Source organism: Rana temporaria, chromosome 10 (assembly GCF_905171775.1).
Source record: "Rana temporaria chromosome 10, aRanTem1.1, whole genome shotgun sequence".
NCBI classification, from domain to species: domain Eukaryota; kingdom Metazoa; phylum Chordata; class Amphibia; order Anura; family Ranidae; genus Rana; species Rana temporaria.
In genome coordinates this window covers 107708821-107734811 of record NC_053498.1, presented here as the reverse complement: position 1 = coordinate 107734811, position 25991 = coordinate 107708821, and the positions used below count along the sequence as shown (strand labels likewise).

The 25991-nt window shown below is 42.7% G+C and overlaps 1 protein-coding gene across 1 annotated transcript; it reads left to right on the top strand.

Moving 5' to 3' along the window:
- The first annotated feature begins 2882 nt into the window (after positions 1–2882).
- Positions 2883–25217, top strand: LOC120915438 (carbonic anhydrase 6-like). The gene is made up of 9 exons (XM_040325940.1): positions 2883–3038; positions 10310–10492; positions 14370–14518; positions 14604–14699; positions 18189–18255; positions 20740–20897; positions 23071–23194; positions 23306–23410; positions 24540–25217. Exons 1-9 carry the CDS (start codon positions 2951–2953, stop codon positions 25154–25156), a joined length of 1587 nt encoding a protein of 528 aa, XP_040181874.1. The 5' UTR covers positions 2883–2950; the 3' UTR covers positions 25157–25217.
- The last annotated feature ends 774 nt before the right edge of the window (positions 25218–25991 follow it).

Below are 25991 nucleotides of genomic sequence, written 5' to 3'. Positions count from 1 at the left end.
TAACAAGGGGGCGCCCAGATCCCAGCCCCCCACCCTATGTGAATGAGTATGGGGTACATTGTACCCCTACCCATTCACCAAAAAAAAGTAGTGTAGTGTTAAAAATCTTCTTCTTCTTCTCCCTCCGGTCTTCCTCATCTTTATCCTCCGGTCTTCTCCTTCTCCCGCTCTTCTGTCTTTGTCCGGTGTTCTTCTTCCTCTGTTGCCATTCCCGCTGACGCTCCTCCTCTGATGCTGTTTTCCGGTGATCTGTTGGCGCCGATGTCCTGCATTACTTAAATAACGTCGGGGGCTTGGCTATCAGATTACGTCATCCGGTGGTCATGCCCCCTTGTGACGTCATAGACCCATCATGCCCCGGGCGGTGACGTCACAAGGGGGCCGCCGTTATATAAGTAATGCAGGGCATCGGAGGAGGAGCTTCGGCGGGAGAAGACAGAAGAGCGGGAGAAGACAGAAGAGCGGGAGAAGACAGAACCAGTTCCCAGCTGTCAATCTGCTATAGGCCGGGCACGAAGTGGTTAAAAAACATTTGGGTAACTAGGTGGAATTTTTTCTGGTTGGTTGCTCAGTGCTCTGTATTATGCGCCATATAGCTTCATGAAACTACATTGGAAGTTTGTAATTTTTTTTCTTAATTCTTGCAAAAGTGCACTTTAACCCACTTGACTAAGACTCTTTATCAGCAGTGATTTGTAAGATATCTACTTACTCACTTGCTGTATTGATATTTTTAATAATTTTAAGTGATTTTTCAATGTCACACTTCATACATGTTCAATGTTATCACTGGTAGGCAAAGCTGGGTCTGACTCGCACTATTTACTTCTAAAGGACTTCACTGGAAATAATGTTACATTAGCTTGCAACCTACTTTTTAATTAGTACTTTGTACATATGAAATGCTTGTCTAAATCTTTTGGTTTGTGCCCTTCAGCCGGCAACCCCGCTGTGCATAGGAAGAGGTCCCTGGGAAAGGAATTACTTTTGTATCTGATGTTGCCAACAGGCAAGTGCTGTGTCTGATGCCTCCTATACACGATTGGAATTTCCTATGAAAAAAGTCAGACGCAATTATGGACATTTTCTCTCAGGTCGCGTACACAGATCTGATGGACCGTTTTCATCAGACGAACCGATCGTGTGTGGGCCCCATCGGTTTTTTTCCCCATCAGTGAAAAAACGTAGAACCTGTTTTAAAATCATCTGATGGTTTAAAAAAACGATAGAAAAAAACGATCGTCTGTGGGGAAATCCATCGGTTAAAAATCAACGCATGCTCAGAATCAAGTCGACACATGCTTGGAAGCATTGAACTTCATTTTTCTCAGCACGTCATTGTGTTTTACGTCACCGCGTTCTGACACGATCGTTTTTTTAACTGATGGTGTGTAGGCAAGACTGATGAAAGTCAGCTTCATCGGATATCTGATGAAAAAATCCATCAGACCGTTTTCATCGGACGAACCGATCGTGTGCACAGGGCATTCGATTTTTCATGATCACAAGAGTCTGCACAGAGGCTCCCCTTACATCAGAGTCCGCACAGAGGCTCCCCTTACATCAGAGTCCGCACAGAGGCCCCCCTTACATCAGAGTCCGCACAGAGGCCCCCCTTACATCAGAGTCCGCACAGAGGCCCCCCTTACATCAGAGTCCGCACAGAGGCTCCCCTTACATCAGAGTCCGCACAGAGCCTCCCCTTACTTCGGAGTCCGCACAGAGCCTCCCTTTACATCAGAGTCCGCACAGAGCCTCCCCTTACATCAGAGTCCGCACAGAGCCTCCCCTTACATCAGAGTCCGCACAGAGCCTCCCCTTACATCAGAGTCCGCACAGAGCCTCCCCTTACATCAGAGTCCGCACAGACCCCATACACATCAGATCTGATGTAAGGGGTGTTCTGGGAAACTTGATTTAGGGGTGCAGGCTGTAGACTATTGTGTAAAGAGGGTCTCTTGTCACCAAAGCCTGCCCCCCCTCCCCTTTAACAAATTCCACAGAGCACCCCTTTTTATACACTGGGAGGCAGGAGAGACTAGAGAGTGTGAGCTTATCAGGATGGAGGCTGAGGCGCAGGCAGGCTGTCTGATGCTTTTTTGGGTTCAAACTTCCTGTCCAGTGCCCACACATGCCCGGGGAGTGTGGGCAGGGCAGACTCAGAAGGAGGAGGAGCAGATGACCTCTATCTCATGTCTGTGCAGAGAGAGAAGGGGATGTCAGCGCTGGTGTGCGCTGAGGCTGAGCTATGTGTGAGACGAGACATAGCTCAGCTCTGCAGCCATCTACCTCGGAGCTGACACCAGCACGGCTGCACAGTGGGAGGTGAGCAGCGGCCGTGACCTGTGTTAACAGAGCTCCAGTAGGCATATTCCTGCTCTGCAAAAACAGCATTTGGTAGTGGCGGCCGGTAGCTGTGCAGAGTGTCACCAGCCCGGGGGGAGATTTCCTCCCTGCCCCCCCCTGCCAGCCCTCCCCTGACTACACATCTCTCAATATAGTGCCAAAGGCACATTTTGCTCCAGCGGTTCTATTTTAGTTAGTTCCAGTAACTGTTGTTACAGTTTGGCAGATTTTGTATGTTTTGGGGCTTGACCTGGGAGCTGTACACATAAAGTAGGCAATAGACCAGTGATTCCCAGGTAGGTTAAGAACACAGCACAGGGTGGGGTGATGACACTGACTCCACAAACCAGGCTAATAAAACCTAACCAGCTTCTATGTGTCAATCAATGAAAGCCTCTTATGGGTAGATCTGTGATTTATATGAACTCTCTTTCCTCTAGGTAAATAGAAGAGAGGAGTGGGTGTGGGGGACTGGCCTATTTGTAGAGTGGGAGGGAGAATCATCGTTTGCAGACTTTTAAATTGGTACTATTTACACATACAGAGCTGTAGAATATAAGCCAGGTCACCATCCTATGAGACACACACACTTACTATCCCAGCCATGAGGTGCTCCATGCAACTGAGCTTCTATATACTTCTCTCTCTCTTCTTCATTTGTCACTCCCATGTAGTGGAATGGACATACCAAGGTAAGACCTATGTGATAATAACATAAATAAGCCTGGAACTTTTTTGGGGTTCTTTGTGTATTGTTTATAGCGGGTAACTATGAAAAATCATAACCTTGTTATTCTATAGTGTATTGTTTAAAATAGTTTTTATACTGTCTAAGGATATTAATGAGTTAACTGTTATTATAGTATGGGATTGCCGAAAAGCAGTAATTCTTAATTTCAATCGTTTTTATTACATTTTCAAAGAACAAGGATACAAAATATTCTGTACATAGAGTAGGCACAAATTTAGGGTATCGTTCAGTACCTTGGAACACAACAGTAACTGAGCTCTCATTCCAATTACAAAAGCAGTAATTCTTAATTGTTAGCTCTGTCAATTGGGATTGCATAGAACAGAAAATAGTAGAATATACTAGGACTCATATACCAAGTTTGTATTTAATTTGTTTTCAATATTAATAACAATTATTGATCAATTATTCTTTCAAAATGTTCCATTTATTTATTGCTGCTTTTGCTTTTTAACAGATGAATTACTGTTATATAGAGAATTTTGAGGTATCTAGACATACCCTATTAACATTAACCTGCATGCTTGGGTGATCATGCTTTTGTGCCTTTTTATTGAAAAAAACAAAAAAAATAGTTGCCACCATAAGTTTAAATATTTGGGGTGAGAAAGCTTGTTCCTGTTAAGTCTGTCTCTTCACTTGCTGGATCTAAAACGGATCTTACACACAGATCACACACATCAATTTTATGTCTTATTTGGAGCCAAATAACATTTTTGGAAATATTAATTTCGGTGAATATACTTTCAATCGTACACTTGTTTGTTAATATCTTTACATTCAATCCAGTGAAAATGATTGTCCACAAAAGGGGTCTATTCAACTGATTTATATATTTTTTTAAACCAGGTAAATTTTTAGTAGTGCACGAACAAATGGAACCAGTATGGTTAGTTACCCTCCCTTCCTTCTCCCCCAACCACAAAAAAAAATAAAAAATTATAACTATACGTAACTTCTCTGAAACATACATTAGCCTTTATCTGTTGTCCATTGATTAGTAAACACTGTAAATGATATAATTTTTTATATAGGTATGAGTGAGCATAAAGGGATACAGACACCAAATCCCTGGTAACAATGGATATACAGAGAAGGGTAAGAGTGTCACCGTCAAAGTCCCGAGGCTTGTGACCTCTTACCCTTCTCTGTATATCCACTGTAAATGATATATATTGACAGGATATGCTCCTATTCCTATAGCAGCTGTCATAAAAAATATATATATATCTGTGAGAGCAGATGTAGCTCAACAACAAAGAAGATATGAAGAGGCCTATCACCCCAACTAGTGCAGACAACCCAAGGGGTGCCTGGGAGTAAAAAACAAGAGGTCAAGCTATTTTGGGATTGTAGTCTATTACTAATTAATGAGAGGGGGCTAGACCAGGGACTTTTAGTCAATCCCTCCACAGTTTTTCAAATATAGCTGGACAACCCCTTCTATGGCAGAATACAATAGCTCAATTGGTAACAATTCCCCCATTCACTTCAAAACACTGTCCCGTGTACAGGTGTCCACACCATGAGCAGAATCAACTTGTCATCCATTAAGCCAAGCAGGTACAATTTAGGCTCCATGTACACGGGACGTTTTTACAACTGCTCCTAAATTAGTAAACTTCACAGATAGTAACCCACGTTTAAAATGTCCGTTAACATGCCGCGTCTAGCAGCGTTTTGCCACATTTGCGTTTAGAAGCGTTTCTAAAAAACGCCTAATTGGCAAAAATGAAAAAACGTTTAGCCACGTTTGGCGTCTGAAACATGGAAATCTCCAGTGTCTGAACTATTTTTTTTGCTTTCAAAGAAACGCTGTTAAAAGCTACTGCCTAAAAATGTCTGTAAACAAAACTGTGTACATAGTCACATAAGATAACATTGAATGTGTTCAGGGGCAGTTGAAAAAAACATCCAACTGCCTCTGAACGTCGGTTTAACAGCAGCAGTGTACATGGGGCCTTAGGATCTAGAAGAAATGTGGTATGAAAAAACATGTTAACCATGTTCAACACATCTGACCATAAGTGAAAAAAAAGCTTTGGGCATCTCCAGAGATTTTTTTATTTTTTTTTATTTTTATAAAATTCAACAAAGTCACAGACGTATCAGTAGAAATTGGCCGATTTTGCATTTTATAAGTATCCAGTTACATATTCATAAAGGTCATTGTCTTGCCAGGGCTCTATAGCTAGATATTTATCATCACCGGACACTGTAGTTATATATCAAATGTTTAAGGTATAACCAATATAGAAGGATTGGGGAAGAGAGTGTAAGGGCCCTTTCACACGGACTGTCCGATCAGGTCCGTCTGTCTGTTTTAGGTGGACCTGATCGGACCCTTCAGTCTCTTCTGTGGAGCGGCAGATGTCAGCTGACTAAAATCCCCAAATTTGTGTTTTTACCCAGAAAAGTAATAGAGGGGTAATCTTCCAATAGGGATACTAGTTATGGTGACATGCGGGCAGGGGTCAAGTCCTGGGGGAAAAAAGTGTGGGAACTCCCACCCAATATCCACTCCCCCACAAAAAAAAAAAATGATACGCTCATATGCATAATTACTAAAGCGCATGTTTTTTTTGTTAAAGCAAGTTCTTTCTAAATCCCGCGATAACTCGCGGCAGACCTCCGCAATGTCTCCTGGGAACAATGACAAAAGCTCCCAGGAGACATTGCGGCATCGAGGAAGTGACGGAATACCCGCACACTACCCGATGAATCCATATACAGGAAGAGGCCAGTAACATAAAGGATTACTAAGGTTCGCCTGCCCCTGACAGTGAGTCAAGCTGGGCATCGCCGCTTAGTGAAGGATTGGCTCGGGCGGCTCGGCTGCTTTAGTCCTGCAAAGGGAACTGCGTGAAAAAAGTGCAGGAACTCCGTTCCCACGCGTTCCCGCAGGACTTGAGCCCTGCATGCGGGTCCCCAAGGAATTCCCTTCATTCGCAGGGATTTCCTCTCACTTTCTGGTTGATTATGGGACAGGAAGTGAAGTGAATAGCAAAAACAAAATTTGACAGGCGTTATAATCCTCCCTTGCTCTATCCACAATGGGGGAAAAAAAAGTTTTGCCTATAGTTCTACTTTAAGGGAAATAAATCTAAAAAAGAAAACAAATGCAGCCAACATATACAAAATTGGTAAGCTGAAATATGATAAATGTTTGCTTTTGGATGTAAAGGATACGTTCACCTTTGTAGAAAAAATAATAAACACACAGAAAAAATGTGCATTAACTTTTCCTGAAAAGGTCTGAATAGCATTGCACCCACAATCAGTAGATCAAAGTGTAATGTGGGCTCCTGCAGACATGTCCTCCAGCTTTGAGCTCGTACCTCTGTACAGGCTTTCTATTTGAAAGAGGGAGGACATGTCAATGGACTATGAGAGCACTCATCAGCACCCCCACAACTCATAGAAGCTACAATTCCATCTACCATCTGGAATATGGTATTTGTAGTTTATTCATTCACAAGAATCTGTGAGTGAATGAATGAATGCTACGACTGTGTGGGCAGAGCCCTGCACAGCCAAGCTGTTTTCAAAAAGTGACAGCGGGTGTGGGGAGAAGAACCCCTGTCCGCTGTCAAAAGGAGGGGGGATCGGGAGGAAAGGGGACAGGAGCTGGAACAAAGATTTATTGTGTTGAAACATAAATTATGGCAAAATGGATACTTACAAAAGTTGAAAGTATAAGAGCGTTAAAATCCACGAGACACTATCCAGTGCAGGAGTCTTGTGACCTGACAAGCAATACCACAATGCTGACATGTTTTTGCTGAAATTAGGAAATTTCGAAAAAATTTACTGAAAGTTTGGTGTAAAATGACAGGAGTAAGTAATCAGTGGGCACTATTAAAGTCTACCATTCTGGAGACAACTAGATTATATGTTGGGCAAGTTAGTAAGCACAAAAAAACAAATATTGTTCACTAAAGAGGTAAGTAGGATAGTAAAGGCCAAAATAAATTGCACTAACCATAACAAGTTGGAGAATCATATTGGTTCTAGTAATGACGGTTTATTTCTAGGATTTCTGGAGACAGAGGTAGCAGAGGAACTGCCTCGATTAAAGCTAAATAAAGCAATGGGTCCTAATGATATTCACCCCAGAGTTATAAGAGAACTTCAAGATATAGTTGTTGGACCATTAATGGCTCTTTTTAATCATTCTCTTCTAATGCCGCGTACACACGGCTGGACTTTTAACCGGGCAAAACGCAGTTGGAATTTCCGACGGAAAAATAGAGAACCTGCTCTCTGTTTAAGTCCGTCAGAAATTCCGACTGAAAAAGTCAGATGGGGCATACACACGGTCAGAATATGCGATGCAAAAGCTCCCATCAGACTTTTTCCATTGGAAATTTCGACTGTGTGTACGCGGCTTAACAGGAGAAGTTCCCCATGACTGGCAGACAGCTAATATTGTACCTATCCACAAGAAGGGCAGCAAGGTAGAAGCTGGCAATTACAGGCCAGTGAGTTTAACGTCAATTGTAGTCAAGTTAATGGAATCACTTCTGAAAAGAAGGATCATTGATCATCTAAACATACACAGCTTGCTGGACCCAAAGCAACATGGCAGAGGGAAGATCATGTCATACTAATCTGATTGAATTTATTTACTATATTACCGGTGTTTTGGACTAGGGTGGTGCTGTGGACATAGCATTTCTTGATTTCCGCAAGGCATTTGATACAGTTCCACATAATGACCTAATACAAAAGATGTACAAGCTAGGACTTAACTCTTGGGTGGTTCAGTGGATATGCAGTTGGCTAAAGGATAAATACCAGAGTGTGGTGGTAAATGGGGGTTTACTTATAACCAGGGCCGTCTTAATAGCATCATCGGCCCCTGGGCAAAGTAATGTTTTGGGGCCCCTACAATGGAGACAGTGCAGGTACACAGACTTTAAGTAGGTAGGAGGCAGACAAGCGGAGCTTCCCCTTTTCCCAAGATTATCCCCCCAGCACTCTGACCCCTCTACACCCCAAATTTCTCCCCAGCACTCTGATCCCTCTACACCCCAAATATCTCCCCAGCACTCTGACTCCTCTACACCCCAGATATCTCCCCAGCACTCTGATCCCTCTACACCCCAGATATCTCCCCAGCACTCTGACCCCTCTACACCCCAGATATCTCCCCAGCACTCTGACCCCTCTACACCCCAGATATCCCCCCAGCACTCTGACCCCTCTATATCCCAGATATCCCCCCAGCACTCTGATCCCTCTACACCCCAGATATCTCCCCAGCACTCTGATCCCTCTACACCCCCCCTGCACTGTAACCATATACCATTAGATAAGAATTGCTACCTCCTATACACCCCTGATCCCCCTCAGCATTGTAATTCCCCATACACCCTTTATATCCCCCATCACCATTATTCCATCCATGTAGTACCCCCTGTTCCAGTGGAGATATAGTGCATGTAAACTTTATCCCTGTGCCCACCTCCAGCATTGCACTTACCTATACCAATCAAGCAGGCAGAGAAGGGAGCATCCCTCTGGGCATTCCAAGCTTTTCGGTGCAAACAGTGCTGGACAGCTGGGCTCAACATGACACCATCCACAATGCTACTTCCGCAGGTGTGCTCTCAGTGCTGCTGACTCAGCAGCTGCCACTCCAGCTCCTACCCTGCAGCCTTCGTGTCCCGAGCATTCAAGCTGCATGGGGCTGGGTCAGAGCATCACTGGCGTTCCCGCCCTGCCCCTCCTTGCTGGCTGTAATATAGGTATCGTTCTGCACCTCACGGCGCACCACTGCCAGCCTGCCTCCCCTGTGTATTACTCTTGGTGCCATCATGGGGCCCCCAATTTTGGGGAGGCGTGGGCTCAAGGACCAGCGGTTTTGGGGAAAGTGCAGGGGCCCCATGCAGCTGGGGCCCCTGGGCAGTGCCCAGGTGTGCCCTCTCATTAAGACAGCCCTGCTCAGAACAAAGAACAGTCACTAGTGGTGTACCACAAGGTTATGTACTGGGTCCTGTTCTATTTAACCTAAATTTAAGTGATAGAACTAAAGATTTGTTGGGCAAGGTATGTCTTTTTGCTGATGTGCATAATAGGGTTGAAATGCCTGGAGGTGTCTGTAACATGGAACATGATTTGGCATTGCTGGAAGATTGGTCAAACCAGTGGAGACTGCAGTTCAATATTTCTAAATGTAAAATAATGTACCTAGGGATCTCTCTCTGAGGGAGTATAACAATTGGGGGTACAGTGTTAGCTATCACTACAGAAGAAAAAGATTTGGAGATGCAAAATGAGCCAACCGTGTGAACAAGCAGTAGTAAAAATTAATAGAATACTAGGATGCATCACTAGAGGGAGCCAGAGAAAGGATGTCCTTTTTCCCCTGTATAGATCTTTAGTGAGACCTCATTTAGAATACTGTGTCCAGTTCTGGAGACCTCACTTACAGAAAGATATTAAAAGATAGAACGAGTCCAAACAGGTAACAAAAATGGTGAAAGGTGTGGGGGATAAAACATATTGAGAACAACTTCAGGAACTTAATATGTACAGTCTGGAGGAAAGAAGGGAAAGGGGAGACATGACTGAAACCTTTAAATACATCAAGGGGGTGAATATGGTTTAGGAAGGTAGTCTTTTCAATATGAAACCAAAATCAACTGGGACATGACCTCAAACTGAAAGAAAGTTCAAAACGACTCTTATGCCGCGTACACACGATCAGACATTCCGACAACAAAACCGTGGAATTTCCGACGACAAGCGTCCATCGAACATTTGTTGTCGGAAGTTCCGATTGTGTGTACGCGGCATTAGAAAGTATTATTTTATTGAAAGTAGTTGCTGTTTGGAATAAACTACCAACAGAGGTAGTGAGAGTCAACGGTAAATGACTTCAAACATGCTTGGGATAAACATAGATCTATAGTCAGACAACAATGTTAATGAAAATAAAAAAATAAATATATAAGTAAAATGAGCAGACTCGATGAACTACTCTTTTTCTACCGTCACTTTTCTATGTTTTAGAGGCATACCCCCTTCCTGAGCGTTAAGCTGACCAGCACAAATATATGACCATAACATATACTTCACTAACCACTATAGCAAACAGCTTATACTATACAGTAGAATAGTACAGTGGTTAAGCTATTTATCATAATATAATTTTACATACACAGGTTGTGATTCTATTTAACTGACTATTTTATATACCTTTGACAGAAGGAGAGGTGGATGAAGCAAACTGGGCAAAAAAGTATCTGCTATGTGGAGCAAAACACCAATCTCCCATTGACATCCAAAAAAAGAAGGTTGTATACAACAACGAAATGTCCTTATTTGAACTTGAAGGGTATGATGGGCCATTGCATGGAGATTTCGCAATCACCAATAACGGTCATTCAGGTAAGTCAGCAACTAAAGTTCACCAAAGGAACTCAAATAGGATAATCCACATAGACAGGGAGCAGTGTGCAAAATATGGCAATTCTAGGCAGACAATCTCTATATACTGTATATCTATATAGAATTTATGCAATATACAGCCTCCTCTGAGCTATTACACCTTGTGCTCAACTTTGGTCAAATTCCAAACAGACAGGCACCGCCTTCACCCTGGTGAATTTTTATCTTAGGCACATCCAACATTAGGCACATGCAGCAGCTAATTGATTAGGATTTTGAACTGAGAGCAGAAGCTTCCACTTTGTATAGTGTATACCGTATGTCGGCACCCAGTCTTTAACAACAGATACTGCATATTTGTGACAAACACCTGAAACTACACCCTTTCCTCGCCCCTGAAAAATATTGACTAAAATTTCCAATGATGGTGACCCCCAAAAGCTTTGCAAAAGTCATCTGATTCTGCCAAAATTGTAAGCATCGGACAACAAAACTCTTACTATTTGTTTAAAAGGAACAATATTTGCTTAAAAGGTACAATGATGACAAAGTACAAGCGGTTCTCTGTTTAACCAGCCAAATATATATTTTAAGGGCTTGCATGATAACGCCACCCAAAGTAAAACATTGACTAAAAGGATTAAGCTATCAGTGTGTTTTTTTTTTGAATAGTTCCTAAAAACAGTATATATTGACTGTATTCAAAATCACAGAATGCATTAATGTATAGTATTCCTAGAAACTTATTTAAAAAAAAAAGTAACAAAAAGGGTGCTTGGCATGCAATTCTGATCCTGTCAATTGTCTACAAAGGTCTGGTACCATGTAGCTAAAAAATTCAGTACATACCCACGTGCAGTGGGCAGGCATGTCTTTGTAGGGCATTATCATGAACTCTGAATACAACATTTAGGTTATATCTGGCTATTAATAGGTACGTTTTCCAAATGCCAGGGACACCACTTTAATGACACAAGCTTTTGATGTTTAGTATTCTCTCTGTGAGTCTAACCATCACTTGTATTTAGTATTAAAAAAAAAAAGAAAAACAGCTTTTCAACCTCTATTAAAATCATAGCTGTCAGGGGTGGTAATGGGTACAAACAGCAAACTTAATGGTGACGCTACATGATTTTAATTTGAAGTGGTCAGTATTCATGGAGACAGGTCTGCTTACATACTTTGCCTACCAGATCAATGACAAGAGTTAAATAATTACGGCAATACTATTTTTCTAACTTTGTGTTCCCTGTTAAGTTGACCTTGGCGTTGAACCAAAACGTAAACGTGCCTACTTATGCCTCTCGAGAGAGAAACACATATTAGCAGAAAATGTTGAAGATGCCTGCTGAGGTTGGGCATCTTCCTTGGTCTAGGCATTTACAAATTGCCTCCAGAAATAGAGAACATTTGTAAATACCTAGACCAAGGAAGATGCTGGACCGCAGCAGACATCTTCCTTTGTTTAGGTATTTACACATTTTCTCTTTTTCTGTAGGCACTTTTGCATGCACCTTTGGCAGCTAAAGGCAACATTGTTTCTCCTGCTCTTTGAGACTTAAGGGCGTGTGCTTGCCTCTTTTTACATGAAATAAATGTTTTTGACACAGGAGTAAGTTTATTGGGGCCTAAAAGGATTTCTTATGTAGCCTTACCCTTGAGACACACCTGCCAAGAGTAAAGAAAGGAGGTAATGAAGAGATTTCTCAAGGGTGGCTCCAAATGTCAATTTAAAGTTTAATTCCAGGAATTAACTTTATTGCATACTTTTTATTTAAACTTAGTTTATTGAAAAATAAATGCACATACAAATTACACCCATCAAGCCAATACAGAGGCAAAGTACTGTCCAACAAACAGCTTATACAAAGTGAATTGTCACAGCACAGGAGAATAAAAGCCTGTAAATTCCATACAGTATATACTGAAGCAACAAATGGGTACATCCATGTATATGCACAATCAGAGAAATCAAACAAACTTCCATTAAACAAGTAACAAAGAAAAAAGAAAACAGAGTAAGCAATCGGACATAAGAATACTGAACTCATGTATGTGATTAGACTATGTCTGTCCACCCAGGCACCCATCACCACAAAAGAAAGAGAAGGGCATAATGCTAGTCGTTGTCCCAAAAGTCGTAACAACACTACAGCCCAAAAGGGGGTTGTAGCAAGAACAGAGGGGAGTATTCTTTATTGCATACTTATACAAGTGTGAGATATTCATACTTTACATTGTGTCAAGGTGGACCAATGTACAAGTATGAAGATCATTTCTAAAGTTCAGCTTTAACCCCTTCACGCCTCCACGCTGACCATATGCAAATATGTGGCTTCACTGGACTGGGCTTTTTTTTCCATGGGGCCGCATATTTGCGTATCTCCCTTTTGCTGGTAGTGCACTGCATGGCGCACTCCCAGCACAGAGACCAGGGTCTCCCCGAGAATAACAGGTCCTGTTCTAATGATCAGGACCCGGATTGTCCGATTGCCCGGATTCACGTAGCTCGGCGCATATTTATACCAGATGCGCTACGCCGATGTAACTTAGTGAGGCAAGAACAGTATTCACAAAGCACTCGCTCCCAACGTTGCGCCGGCGTAACGTAAATTGGCCGGTGTAAGCCCGCCTAATTCAAAGTGGGAAGGAAGTGGGCGTGATCCATTTAAACGAACCGTGACCCCATGCTAATGAATGGCCGAACGGCGCATGCGCCGTCCCGTGGACGCTTCCCAGTGCGCATGCTCATAATCACATCGGACCTAACGCCTAAGATACGTCGAATCACTGAACGTAACCTACGCCCAGCCCTATTCACGTAGTCCTACGTAAACGACATAAAATACGACGGTTGTTCCGTTGTCCATACCTTTGCATGGGATGCGCCTCCTATAGGTGGAATAACTTTACGCCGGACGTACGCCTTACATAAACGGCGTATATTACTGCGACAGGCGCAAGTACGTTCGTGAATCGGCATATCTAGGACATTTACATATTCGACGTGTAAATCAATGGAAGCGCCCCTTGCGGCCAGCGTAAATATGCGCCCAAGATACGACGGTGTAGGAGACTTACGTCGGTCGGATCGGGCCACATTTCAGGCGTATCTTGTATTAAGGGTCAGGCGCATAGATACGATGGCGCATCTGTGCACTTACGCTGCGTATCTCAAGATACGTAAGTGTTTCCTGAATCCCGGCCTGTATCTTTCTCTGTCCTTGCAGAGATAGAAAAAAGCATGTGAATAAAAAAAAATTAGGTTTGATCTAGGTCAGCCCCAGTGTTAGTGTTTGGGTCAGGGTCAAAGGTCAAATGTCAAGGTCAAAGGTCAGGGTCAGTATTTTTGGACAGGATTTTTTAATTAGCATCTGTGTCAGTGTGTTTTAGGTAAGCAAAATGCGCACTATTGTTTCTGGACTGTACTATGGGTACAAACAACAACAATAACATACACATACATGGTATCACTGTGATCGTCAGGAGCAGGAGAATTTATATTGGGTTATTCTTTGATGGTAGGTTATGATAGCATCAGGAAATATACAGTTACATTAAAAAAACATTTTTTTTTTGTATTTTGGATAAGATTTATTCTTTTTTTTTTTAAACATGGATAAGATTTCTTTAGATAATAAGAAAAAAAAGGCGATATCCATTACTATATACCACCAAATAAAAGCACAATTTGTCCTGAAAAAAGCAAGGTATAATCCACCTGGATGCACAAAGTCATTGTGATGATATGTAGGGTTTTACTAACACATGTCAAAGTTGCAAAATTGGGCTTAGGCATTAAGATTTTTTTTACCCTTAGGCACACAGGGGTTATCCTCAAAGACTGTACATGATAAAGTTGTGTTCTTCATTTCAGTGCAGATACAACTACCATCCTCAATGAAAATTAGGAAAGGGCTCCCCCATGTGTACACTGCAGTACAGATGCACCTACACTGGGGTGGCCTTGACCTGGAAACTAGCGGCTCGGAGCATACTATTGATGGGCTGAGGTACATGGCAGAGGTGAGTGCTACGTAATATTCTTCATGTATGTCATGCAATCCATGCTTATGAATTAACACTAATGTTGCCTCACTTGTCATTGCAGCTGCACATTGTGAACTATAACTCAGAGTTATACAGTAGCTTTGATGAGGCCGTGGATAAGCCTGAAGGCCTTGCTGTACTTGCATTTCTTTATGAGGTAAGTTATATAAAAACTAGTGAAAGGAAACTTCTCTAACTAAATTAAAAACCTACCCATAGTGGCCAATCAGATTCTTTTTTTTTTTCCAAAGAGTGAAGCATTAAACCTAATTGGTCTTTTCAGGCAAGTTCTGTACAAGTTATATGTTATTGTTTCTCAAAGAGTGGTACATTTTAAGTAAATCTACACATTGGCTAAAAAATATTTGTATGCAATTAAAAGATGCAAACAAATATAAAGGTGTCTACCAGTGGATATATACTAGCTACATAAAGTATACAGAATAAAAAACATATAAGCAAATATATAACCCATGTTACTATGTGTGTTACTACGTGTGTAGGGCCTACCGGACCGGCTTCCTGGCGGAGCGGACAGGTTTCCAGCGGACGAAAGTTTCTTAGCATGCTAGCAAAAATTTGTCCACTTGAAGCCTGTCCGTCGGACATGTCCAATGGTCAGTACGACTCATCGGACATGTCCGCTGGCCCGAGAACCCGCGCATGGCGTCGAAGTGATTTGATGCATGTGTGGAAGCATTGAACTTCCGGGTTCACGCACGTCGCCGCGTCATCGTCGCCGCCACGTCACCACGTCGTCACCGTGTATTCTGTCCACGGGGAATTTGGTCTGATGGTGTGTACACACATCAGACCAAATGATCCCAGCAGACATGTCCAATGAAAACGGTCCGCGGACCATTTTCATCGGACATGTCTGGCCGTGTGTACAAGGCCTGAGAGTTAGGGAATGTACCAAATATATTTTTTTATGTTTACAAGATATAAATGTAGTAGACACATTTTGGTGGTTGGTCCCAAAATTATGAACTTACTTTACTCATACTTTAGAAATATTCACCAGTATCATTACACATAAATAAAGAGAACTCCACCTTGCACCTAAATTCCAGTTACTGCAGGTAGCAAAATATTAGAGAGTTTAAAGCCATATCTGGGAGTTTGTCTAATGCCGCGTACACACAATCATTTTTCGGCATGAAAGAAAACGTTGTTTTTCAGCATGTCCAAAAAACAAAGTTTTTCCAAGTTCATCATTAAAAACGACGTTGCCCACACACCATCGTTTAAAAAAAATGATGAACAAAGCGCAGTGACGTACAACACGTACAACGGCACTCTAAAGGGGACGTTCTATTCGCCTTTGGGCTGCTTTAGCTGATTCCTTGTTAGTAAAAGACGATTCGCACTTTTTTGTCTGTTACAGCGTGATGAATGTGCTAACTCCATTATGAACGGAAAGTTTTACCAGAACGAGCGCTCCCATCTCATAACTTGCTTCTGAGCATGCGCGGGTTTAAAATGTTGTTTTAGCCCACACACGATCATTTTTTACAACCTGAAAAACGAATTTTTTTAAAACGACGTTAAAAAAATGCAGCATGTTTGAATTTTTTTTTTTTTTCGTTTTTCAGAAACTGAAAAACGATGTGCAGCCCACACACGATCATTTTAAATGACGTTTTTAAAAACAACGTTTTTTTTCATGCCGAAAAATGATCGTGTGTACGCGGCATTATTCTTCCCAAGAATGTGGTACCCCAGGTTAGAAATGTAGCATATTAATATGTCTTGTGATTAGGGATGAGCTTCGAGTTCGAGTCGAACTCATGTTCGACTCGAACATCGCCTGTTCGACGAACAATTTTGGGTGTTAGCAGCAAATTCGAAAAGCCGCGGAACACCCTGTTAAAGTCTATGGGAGAAATCTAAAGTGCTAATTTTAAAGGCTAATATGCAAGTTATTGTCCTAAAAAGTGTTTGAGGACCTGGGTCCTGCACCATGGGACATGTATCAATGTGAAAAATAAGTGTAGCGCCAATTAGAGAACTGCTTGTGTGGCGGAACTCGTATGCCGGCTGAATGACTAGTGATAATCACAACCGTATATAAAAACAGAGACCATGAGCAATATTGCTCCACAAGTAATGAACCACACAAACTGTGAGTGAATATGGTAAGATAAAGTGCACTGACAACGGCTGTGAGCTATTGTAACAGAATATAGATTAACACTGAGTGAACAAGTGAATCTAAAAACCTGAAAACAAATAAATAAATAAATAAGGATACCGCCAATAAGAGAACTGCCTGTAAGGCAGAACTGATGGGACAGCCAAATACAAATCGTGAGCAATATTGCTTCTCCAGTGGTGAGCCGCACACACTGTGAGTGAATATAAAAATATTAACCACTGTTACAAATATTATAGCAAGTTGGCATAGATAAACCCTGTGGATGAACAAGTGATTTAAAAAGACTTGAAAGAAAAAAATAAATGTAACGCCCATACAAGGACCACCTGTGTGGCAGAACTAATGGCCAAGTGACAATAACAAACACAAAACGTGAGCACTATGGTTTCTCCAGTATTAAACCACACACATTATAAGTGAGTATAGTATTAGAATGCACTATCAGCAGTTGTAAACTGTTGTAGCAAAGTCCCAATCTGAAATGGAAAAAAAAATATATATATATAGTCCATACACCGTGAAGATAATATGAATGTAATTCCCCTTCAGATAGACTTGGACCAAGTATATATTTCAAGATGCAATCCCCAGGAACTTGAAAACAGGTTAAATACTTCTTACCGGATGGAGTGGACCCGCAACTCACCATACGGTGGGGGGGTCTCAAGGGCTCTTATGGGCCGATTGCCCTCTCTGGTCGCCGTCAGGGTATCAATCCTTTACGTTGGTTGTCCTAGACGCAGTCAGTATCTGATGTATTCAGGATACACTCGTGGCCAGATATTTTCACTCCAAATCGTAAGCAAGCACCGTAGTAGCAAACCAATCAGTTCCAATTAGGGAAGAAGGAGAAAAGGAAAAAAGCTCCTCATCCTATGCATTAAGGTGAAAAAACACATTGCAGTGTCCGGCCCCCCAGCCCCCCCACCCCCCATTTTACTTACCTGAGCCCCGAATTTCTGTGGGCGCATCCTCGCTGTCCTTCTCTCCTTGGAGTCCCGGCTTTGATTGGATAGATTGATAGCAGCGCAGCCATTGGTTCCTGCTGCTGCCAATCAAACCCAATGACGCAGGCTCCAGGGGGGCGGAGCCCAGTCATACACTCGGCGTCTATGGACGCCAAGTATATGACACAGCAGCGCGCCCGCAAGGTAACCCCTTCGGGAGAGAGCTTCCCAAAGGGGGTTATCTGATGCAGGGAGGAGCCGCGAGAGCCACCGTGGGACCCCAGAACAGGTTGATCGGAGCCACTCAGTGTAAATGATCTGATATAATACAAAAAAATGTTTTCGTGCTTGTCCCATCGGATTATTTTGCAAGAATTGTTGTGATCGGCTTTCGAAAGCTGTGTACTAAAGATCAGATTATTGTACGATCGGTTCGAACGCTGTATTTTTTGTACGATTTTCTGATTGTGTGAATGGGGCATTAGAGTGTTGTACTTTATAAAACTTTTACTGATCAGATTTTTCTTTCTTTCATTTCTAGGATGGACACTTTGAAAACACATACTATAGTGACGTAATTTCCAAACTTGCTACAATTCGCTTTGCAGGTACTAATTTGCCTTTGGGCAGTTGCTCTTGTTTGAAGGATAAGTGTACATATCCTTTTTGTCTCCTTCCAGCTTCAAATACATGCTTACTGCTGTTCCACTTTAACATCATAACATGCCCACCAACAATTCCATTTTGGATTTTCTTGAAGCAAATTACAACTCCAAAGCGAATACAATTTATTTTTTTTCAAGGATTTTTGCAATGTATATATCAGATTCTTATTTGCCTCTGTTCTGTAGCTAAGGAGAGAAATCTTGGCAGTACACTTTCTGGCAAACAATGCCATATGGAAAGTTTTGTCTTTTCTATAATCACATAATCATTTTCAACATTGTAATACATATCATCTAACCTCCAGCATCTCTTTACTCTGACATATGCCTCGTACACACGACCATTTTTCTCGGCAGGAAAAAAAACAACGTTTTTCCCGACGTGATTCCTCTCCAGCCTGACTTGCATACACACGTTCATGCAAAAAAACATCCGACCAAAGCGCGGTGACGTACAACACGTTCGACGGGACTATAAAGGGGAAGTTACTTTCAAATAGCGCCACCCTTTGGGCTGCTTTTGGGCTACATACTTGATTCTGAGCATGCACGTTTTTTGTCACCTCGGAAAAGCATACACATGACCGCTTTTTGCGACGAGAAAAGGACTGACGGGAAACAAAATGAGAAAAAAAGAGAGCTAATTTCAATTCAATTTTTTTTGCGGGCAGTTTTTTCGTTGAGAAAACTGCTAGGGAGCATACACACGACCGGTTTTCAAGACCAATATAAAAAATGGCAGTTTTCTCGTTGTGAAAACCGGTCGTGTGTACAAGGCATTAGGCTCCATGCACACATGGGCTTAAAAAAATGTCTGTTCTCTTGGGAGTAAAAAACACTCATATAGAGCAATTTTTGTACAAAGTTTAGATGAGTTTAGGAGAACTTTACGTTTTTTCTGCTGTAAGCTCCAATCAGGAACACAAACCAAAAGTTTTTTTTCCTGCCTCTAAACGTTAAGCTCAAAATATGGCTGATTTTGGCTTAAGCCTCGTACACACGATCAGTTTTCCCGATGGGGAAACTATAATGAGAGCTTTTGGCCGGGTATCCTGGCCGTGTGTCTGCTCCTCGCAGTTTTTCCAACGGAAGAACTGCCCAAAATGCGCCGGACAAAAAAAGAAAAAAAAGACTGAACTGAGCAGGTTCTCGGCTTTCCCCTCGGGTTTTCCGGTGGTAAAAAGTCAGGCGGGAAACCCGATCGTGTGTACGAGGCTTGAATGTGCAGGGACACAGTATAACATTGAACTGCTTCTACAGGCAGAACACAAAACTCCTGTAGAAGCAATGTTTTTTTTAAGCCAGTATACATGGAGCCTAAAGTGTTTTATTTTTATTCCTGCGTGTTTGTGTTACCATGTACAGAGGTGGCTCTCTAATTAGGCAAATTAGGCGGTAGCCTAAGGCCTCGCTCTTACAGGGGCCTCGCGGCTGCCTAATTTGCCTGTGATCAATCCTAATGTAGGCATCATCGGATCTCTCTATTACCCCTCTGTCTTTCTCACCTCCCCCTCTCTCCCCTCTCGTGCATTGGCTGAATGGGTGAGGAGGGTGCCCTGGAAGTGTTGCTGATCATCTGTGTGCTAGATCCATGCATTTTCTGCAGCCATTTTTCTTGCTTGAATTATTTTTCTCCATTATGGGCGTGAGTGGGGCCTCATGTTTAAGTTTTGCCTAAGGCCTCACACATCCTAGAGCCGCCTCTGACCATGTACTTGTATGAAAAAGTATCCTGTTCAGTGGTGGCCTGTCCATTAGGGGTGCAGGGGCACTGCCCAACTAATCCATGCACCCGGTCCCCAATCTACATGCAGGGTGCCGAACGTATGGTTTCCAATGGCTTTTAAAAAAAAAAATTAAAAGCATGTGAGGCTTTCATTGGCTTCAAAAAGGGTGGGCTCGGGGCGTAGAGCACTGCACCCCTGAACCCACCCAGTTGTGTGACATTAGCCACCGGCAAATCAGGAAGCAGGTCCTGAGTCCCGATTGGCCAGGTGTCCTAAGACCTGATTGGCATAGAGTCCTAACTCCTATTTGGCCGGGAGGAGATGCGACCACCGAGAGGAGGATATGCAGGGAGAGAAGCAGGGGCTGGCAGGGGGCCTGGCAGACGATTGACTTTTCGACGGGGGGTGGTTGGGTTACGTGGATGGCTGGTTGGGGGGGTGGCTGTCTTTCTTTGTGTGAAATACCTGGTGATCCTGCCCCCCCATACAAGTCTATAGGAATAAAAAAAACCTGCTTAAAGCAGGTCAAATGCAGGTCATAAAGAGATCAATTGCAGGTTAAATGCATCTGTTAGGGATTTTTTTCACACAGGGCAGTGACAGGCATTTTGGCAGTGGACTTAACTGGACAGTATGAACAGGCCCTTATTCAATTCTGAATGATACAGTTGTTTTGATACAGTTTTTTTCTTGTGTTCAGGCCAAGTGACCAAAGTAAAAAGTCTTGATCCCCTGGCAATGCTTCCTGAAAACTTGGACAACTTTTATCGTTATCAGGGTTCTCTGACGACTCCTCCCTGTACAGAGAATGTGCTATGGACTGTGTTTGACTCAAAAGTGATTCTGTCTCAAAATCAGGTAAAATTCCCACACTGGCAGACTAAATCGTCACAGGAAGGGGCCAAAAAGAAGAATTTGTCTGTGCCCATTTAGGACAAACTGGCAGGTTCTCTTGAAAAGAACAACTCTCCATCTACTGGTAGTCCTCTATTTCCACTCCATTGCTCCATCAGAGAATGCTGTAATTACCTAGTGCCCCTAGGCATATGGTAGCATGTGACTTTTATTGCAGTGACACATGAAAAAGGAAAGAAAGAATTTAACCCTGTAAATGGGAGAACCTGAGGCCCCGTACACACCAGAGGATATCTGCTGGAAACGGTCCGCCAGACCGTTTCCAGCGGATAAATCCTCTGGCGGATTTGGATCTGATGGCTGTACTCACCATCAGATCGAAATCCGCGCGGAATCCATCCGCGGTGACGTTTCGCGCCGTCGCCGCGACGATGACGCAGCGACGTGCGCGACGCTGAAAGGTAAAGACTTCCACGCATGCGTCGAATCATTACGACGCATGCGAGGGAGGGGAGCGGACGGATTGATCCGGTGAGTCTGTACAGACCACCGGATCGATCCGCTAGACAGGATTCAAGCGGATAGATTTCTTAGCATGCTAAGAAATTTTTATCCGCTTGAAATCCGTCGGCTGGATTTTTTTCCGCCGATAAATGTCCGCTCGTCCGTACACACGACCGTATCTATCGGCTGGAACTGATCTGCGGATAAATCCCAGCGGATAGATCCGGTCGTGTGTACAAGGCCTCAGAGTTTTCACAAAGTTGGGACTCCAACGGTGGAATGGAATGGCAGAGGACCCCAGGAAAAGTTAGAGTATTGTGGGTGAGAGACTGTACCTTGAATAGAACCTTTTCATTTACTACGAATGGCAAAATAGCCTTCTCAAATATGCCACTTTCTGCCATGACTAGACTGACAGATATAACCTTGCCATTTTGCTATTGGAGATAACAAGGATCCCCCCCCCCTGAGTCTTTAAGCCCCTACATTCTCTATTGAAAAAATGTACACATAGCCAAGTTGGGTGTGAATATTTATGTCAGTGAAGAAAAGCCCATGGGCTTCTGGAGGGGACTGCAGGGTAGCCTCTTGTCTACTGACTATGGGCTCTGGCTTTTGAGTGGGGCTCTAATATTTTGGAGGTGTGTGCCTGGGGGACCTTTGGAGTGGTTTTGATTCAGATTTGGGTCTATGTCTCCCAGAAAACACACATACTCAGGGAATCTAAGACCTGGATACAGATTTGGGGCCTTTGTGCCCAAATCAGCTTTGATTGCTTCAACCCCCCTCCTAGACTCAGAGACTCTAAGCAGGAGATTGCCCATTGTTAATTGAGTCACCTATTGTTTCTGTCTGCTAGTATTGTGTCCACTTCACCTCCTTACCAAACTATTGTGGGATGTTTATGTGTTTATGTGTATATGTTTATGTTAGCTTTTCATTATACTGTATGTACTGTTAGAGGTACTGCTGATATTACTGTTTACAGTTTGCATTATTTGGGATAATGTGATCAAGCTCTTACCTGCATTTGTGTGGTATATATTCTGTGTGAATTTACAATAAAGTCTGTTCCAGTTTGCACCTAAGCTAGTATTGTCTAGTTGGGTGCAATGCTCAGCTATAATATAGGGTTCCAGAGTGGAGAAAGCTGTATCTTCATGGAGGCACACAGGCTGGGTGCCAGGCTGTCCGTTACAAGCCCCTTAAATTAGTAGTCATTGGGGAAATCCCCCTTTGCATTGTTGGTCAGAGGAGAAATGCCCTCTTACTTTGATAGTCAGAGGAGAAATGCCCTTTTACCTTGGTGGTCACGGAAGAGACTTCCCTCTTGCATTTGATGGTTAATGGAAAAGTTCTCTCTTACGCTGATGATCAGAAGAGAAGTGCCCCTTATGTTGGTGGTCATTAGAGAAAAGCCGCCCTTACATTGATTGTCAGGGGAGAAATACCTCTTACATTGGTGGTTGGCAGGAAAGTCCAAGATGCAGCTGCTTATGAGGGGGGGGGGGGGGGGGGTCTGCCAATCAGCAGAGTTGTATTTTCATGCTCATTATTAGAGTTTCCCCAAAGAAAGACTGAAACCAAATATACAGTAGACATATACAGTATAACATGCATGCATATGACATTATTTCTTGTATAGGTAATCTAAGTACAATATATTCTGCAGATCAAGCTGCTGGAAAACACTCTGTTGGATTGGCACAATAAAACCTTACGTAATGATTATCGCCATGCTCAGCCTCTCAATGACCGTGTTGTACAGTCATCCTTCAAAGTAAAAATGCCAAAAGGTGAGTACAGCATTAGTAAATAAAGTACTGGAGTGTAATGTTTCTGAAAGACTATAAGACAGTTCTTTTTACTTTTCTGACCATGATTATTTCTTTATTCCTGATCTTCAGGTGACGTATGTCAGCATGATATCAGCACTAAATTGACCCTGATTGAGACTGAACTTCTAGATGTGAAGAAACGAGTGGCAACTGATCCTCTGAAGGGCCGATCAGGCAAGTGATCATGTAGTGTATGCCCAAAAGAAGGATCCTTTTATCTATCTATCTATCTATCTATCTATCTATCTATCTATCTATCTATCTATCTATCTATCTATCGCATTTTATTGTCTTTGCATTATCTCTGCTGCAAGACTCATGAGTGCCTCTATAGATTTTTGGATTTCTATAGATATCTCCTTACAGGTGAGCACCTGGGCACTTACCTTACAAATAGAGAGTGGAGGCCACCATTTGGACATCTGTATACAAATATACAGTAAACATAGAAATGCAACTCAAACTAAGTTCAACTATGTATGTAAATTCCAGTGCCACTACCCAACCTCTTTAGGGTTGATAAAGAAAAAACTAGCTCTAGCTCTCCATACTTCTCAGGAGGTTTATATTTACAAAAATAATTGCATTTCCATGTTCTGTGCACTGTGGGAGACCATACATAGTGAACGCTGAGTCCTGGGTTTAGCAACACTAATTCCGACAACAAAATCCTGGATTTTTTTCCGACAGATGTTGGCTCAAACTTGTCTTGTCGTGTTAGTAGAAGTTTGGTGAGATACAATTTGCGCTTTTCAGCCTCGTGCTTTTCAGTCCGTTACAGCGTGATGAATGTGCTATCTTCACTATGAACGCTAGTTTTACCATATCAAGCGCGTGCGTCTCTTACTTACTGATTCTGAGCATGCGTGGAATTTTGTGTGTCAGAATTATCCACACACGATCAGAATTTACGAGAACGGATTTTGTTGCCGGAAAATTTGAGAACCAGCTCTGAAATTTTTGTTGTCGGAAATTCCGACAGAAAATGTCCGATGGGGCCTACACTCGGTTGTAATTTCCGACCGTGTGTATGCGGCATTAGTGTGTAAGTCACCTATAGACAACGCTGCCTAAGGCTTCTTGTAAGGAAGATCTTGTCCATTGGCTGTTGTATGCTAGTGGACGTGTCTCTAGTACGCCTTTCCAAATTTCTACAACCACTTTAATGAGAAGGTCTTCCTGTTGAGGATGTACTGGCAGTCATAAAAATCTGGTCAGTGCATCACTGGCTAATGTTTATCTTTTTGTTTTAAAGCATTCTAATCTCATTTCATTACATCTTGAATTGTTTTTTCTCCTCCAGGTGCTTCTGCTGTACAGTTTTATCCATCTTTCCACTTTTCCAAGAAGTACCCAGCTTGTTATGTTGAAATCCAGCTGTCAAAACCTCTCCAGCTGACCAAATTCACGCTCTGCTCGTGGATAAAAACCAAACCCGAAGGCACTCAAAAAGTATTTTCCTACTCCACTACAAGCTCTGAAAACGAGCTTGTCCTTAGTGTAGGGTCTGATGTTAGGCTGTGGGTGGGAGGTACACTGGTTGACTTTAATATACACCATACAACTGAAGACTGGGTGCATTACTGTTTGCGCTGGGACTCAGACACTGGAAGAACAGATCTCTTTGCGAGTGGCCTGCAAGGCAAGGAGAAGATTGCCCAGAAAGGGTACACAGTGAAGCCAGGAGGGGTGGCTCTTCTGGCAAAGGAACGCTTTGATCTTATGGGAATATATAACAATGGTTTCTACGGAAAGATAAGTCATCTCCATCTTTGGAGTCATCTACTGAGTGCTGAAGAGATAATGTCTTTAAGCAAGTGCCAAAGATCCGGTCTGAAAGGGGATATCATATCCTGGGGGGAGACTACCATGATCATAGCAGGAGGTGTTATTATTGAGCCAGATAACAGCTGTTGGTAAACTAGCCTTTTATAATCTAGAAACATTTCCAGACACTGATTTTAAAGCGGGGGTTCACCCCCCAAAAAAAATGTAACATTAGATTCAGCCGAGTTGTCAGAATGACAATCGGCTGTTTTTTTTAAATTTTATCCCCGTACATACCGTATTTTCATCGGCGCTTCCGGGTATGTCTTCTGCGGGACTGGGCGTTTCTAATTGATTGAAAGGCATCCGACCGTCGCATACAGCGCGTCACGAGTTTCCCGAAAGAAGCCGGACTGCGAGTCGGCTCTATTCGGCGCCTGCGCACCAACGTTTCGGCTTCTTTCTGCAACTCGTGACGCGCAGTATGCGACTGTCGGAAGCCTGTCAATCCATTAGGAACGCCCAGTCCCGCAGAAGACATACCCGAAAGCGGCGGTGAAAATACGTTATGTACGGGATAAAATAAAAAAAAACAACCGATTGTCATTCTGACAACTCGGCTGACTCTAATGTTAAATTTTTTTTTTTGGGTGAACCCCCGCTTTAAGTCTTGTCACCCTTACCTGATGGAGCATAAATACTGCTTTGGACCCTGAACCCTTGGTAATCGGTTCTGTCACCTCCCTGTCCCTAACATGCACTTGAGATAGAGAAAGTCTAGGTCCATGACAAACTAGTATGTGAACAAAATACAGCATATCTATACCGTGACTCCTAGCTGCATAAAAAAGTCGGTATATTCTAACCTATCCCAACTGCATACAGCCTACAGTTGGGACTAAGTAGAATAAAGTCTCTGCATAACGATTTTGCAGGTTGGCCAATTCAAAATGCAAATTTTGGCTTATCAAGCATTATATTTTGTGCA

Excerpts from the sequence above, each read along its gene's own strand:
- LOC120915438 (XM_040325940.1), top strand. The coding sequence starts at position 2,951 with ATGAGGTGCTCCATGCAACTGAGCTTCTATATACTTCTCTCTCTCTTC. Across the intron at positions 10,493-14,369 it reads CACCAATAACGGTCATTCAG|TGCAGATACAACTACCATCC; the intron begins GTAAGTCAGCAA and ends TCTTCATTTCAG. Across the intron at positions 20,898-23,070 it reads TGATTCTGTCTCAAAATCAG|ATCAAGCTGCTGGAAAACAC; the intron begins GTAAAATTCCCA and ends TATATTCTGCAG.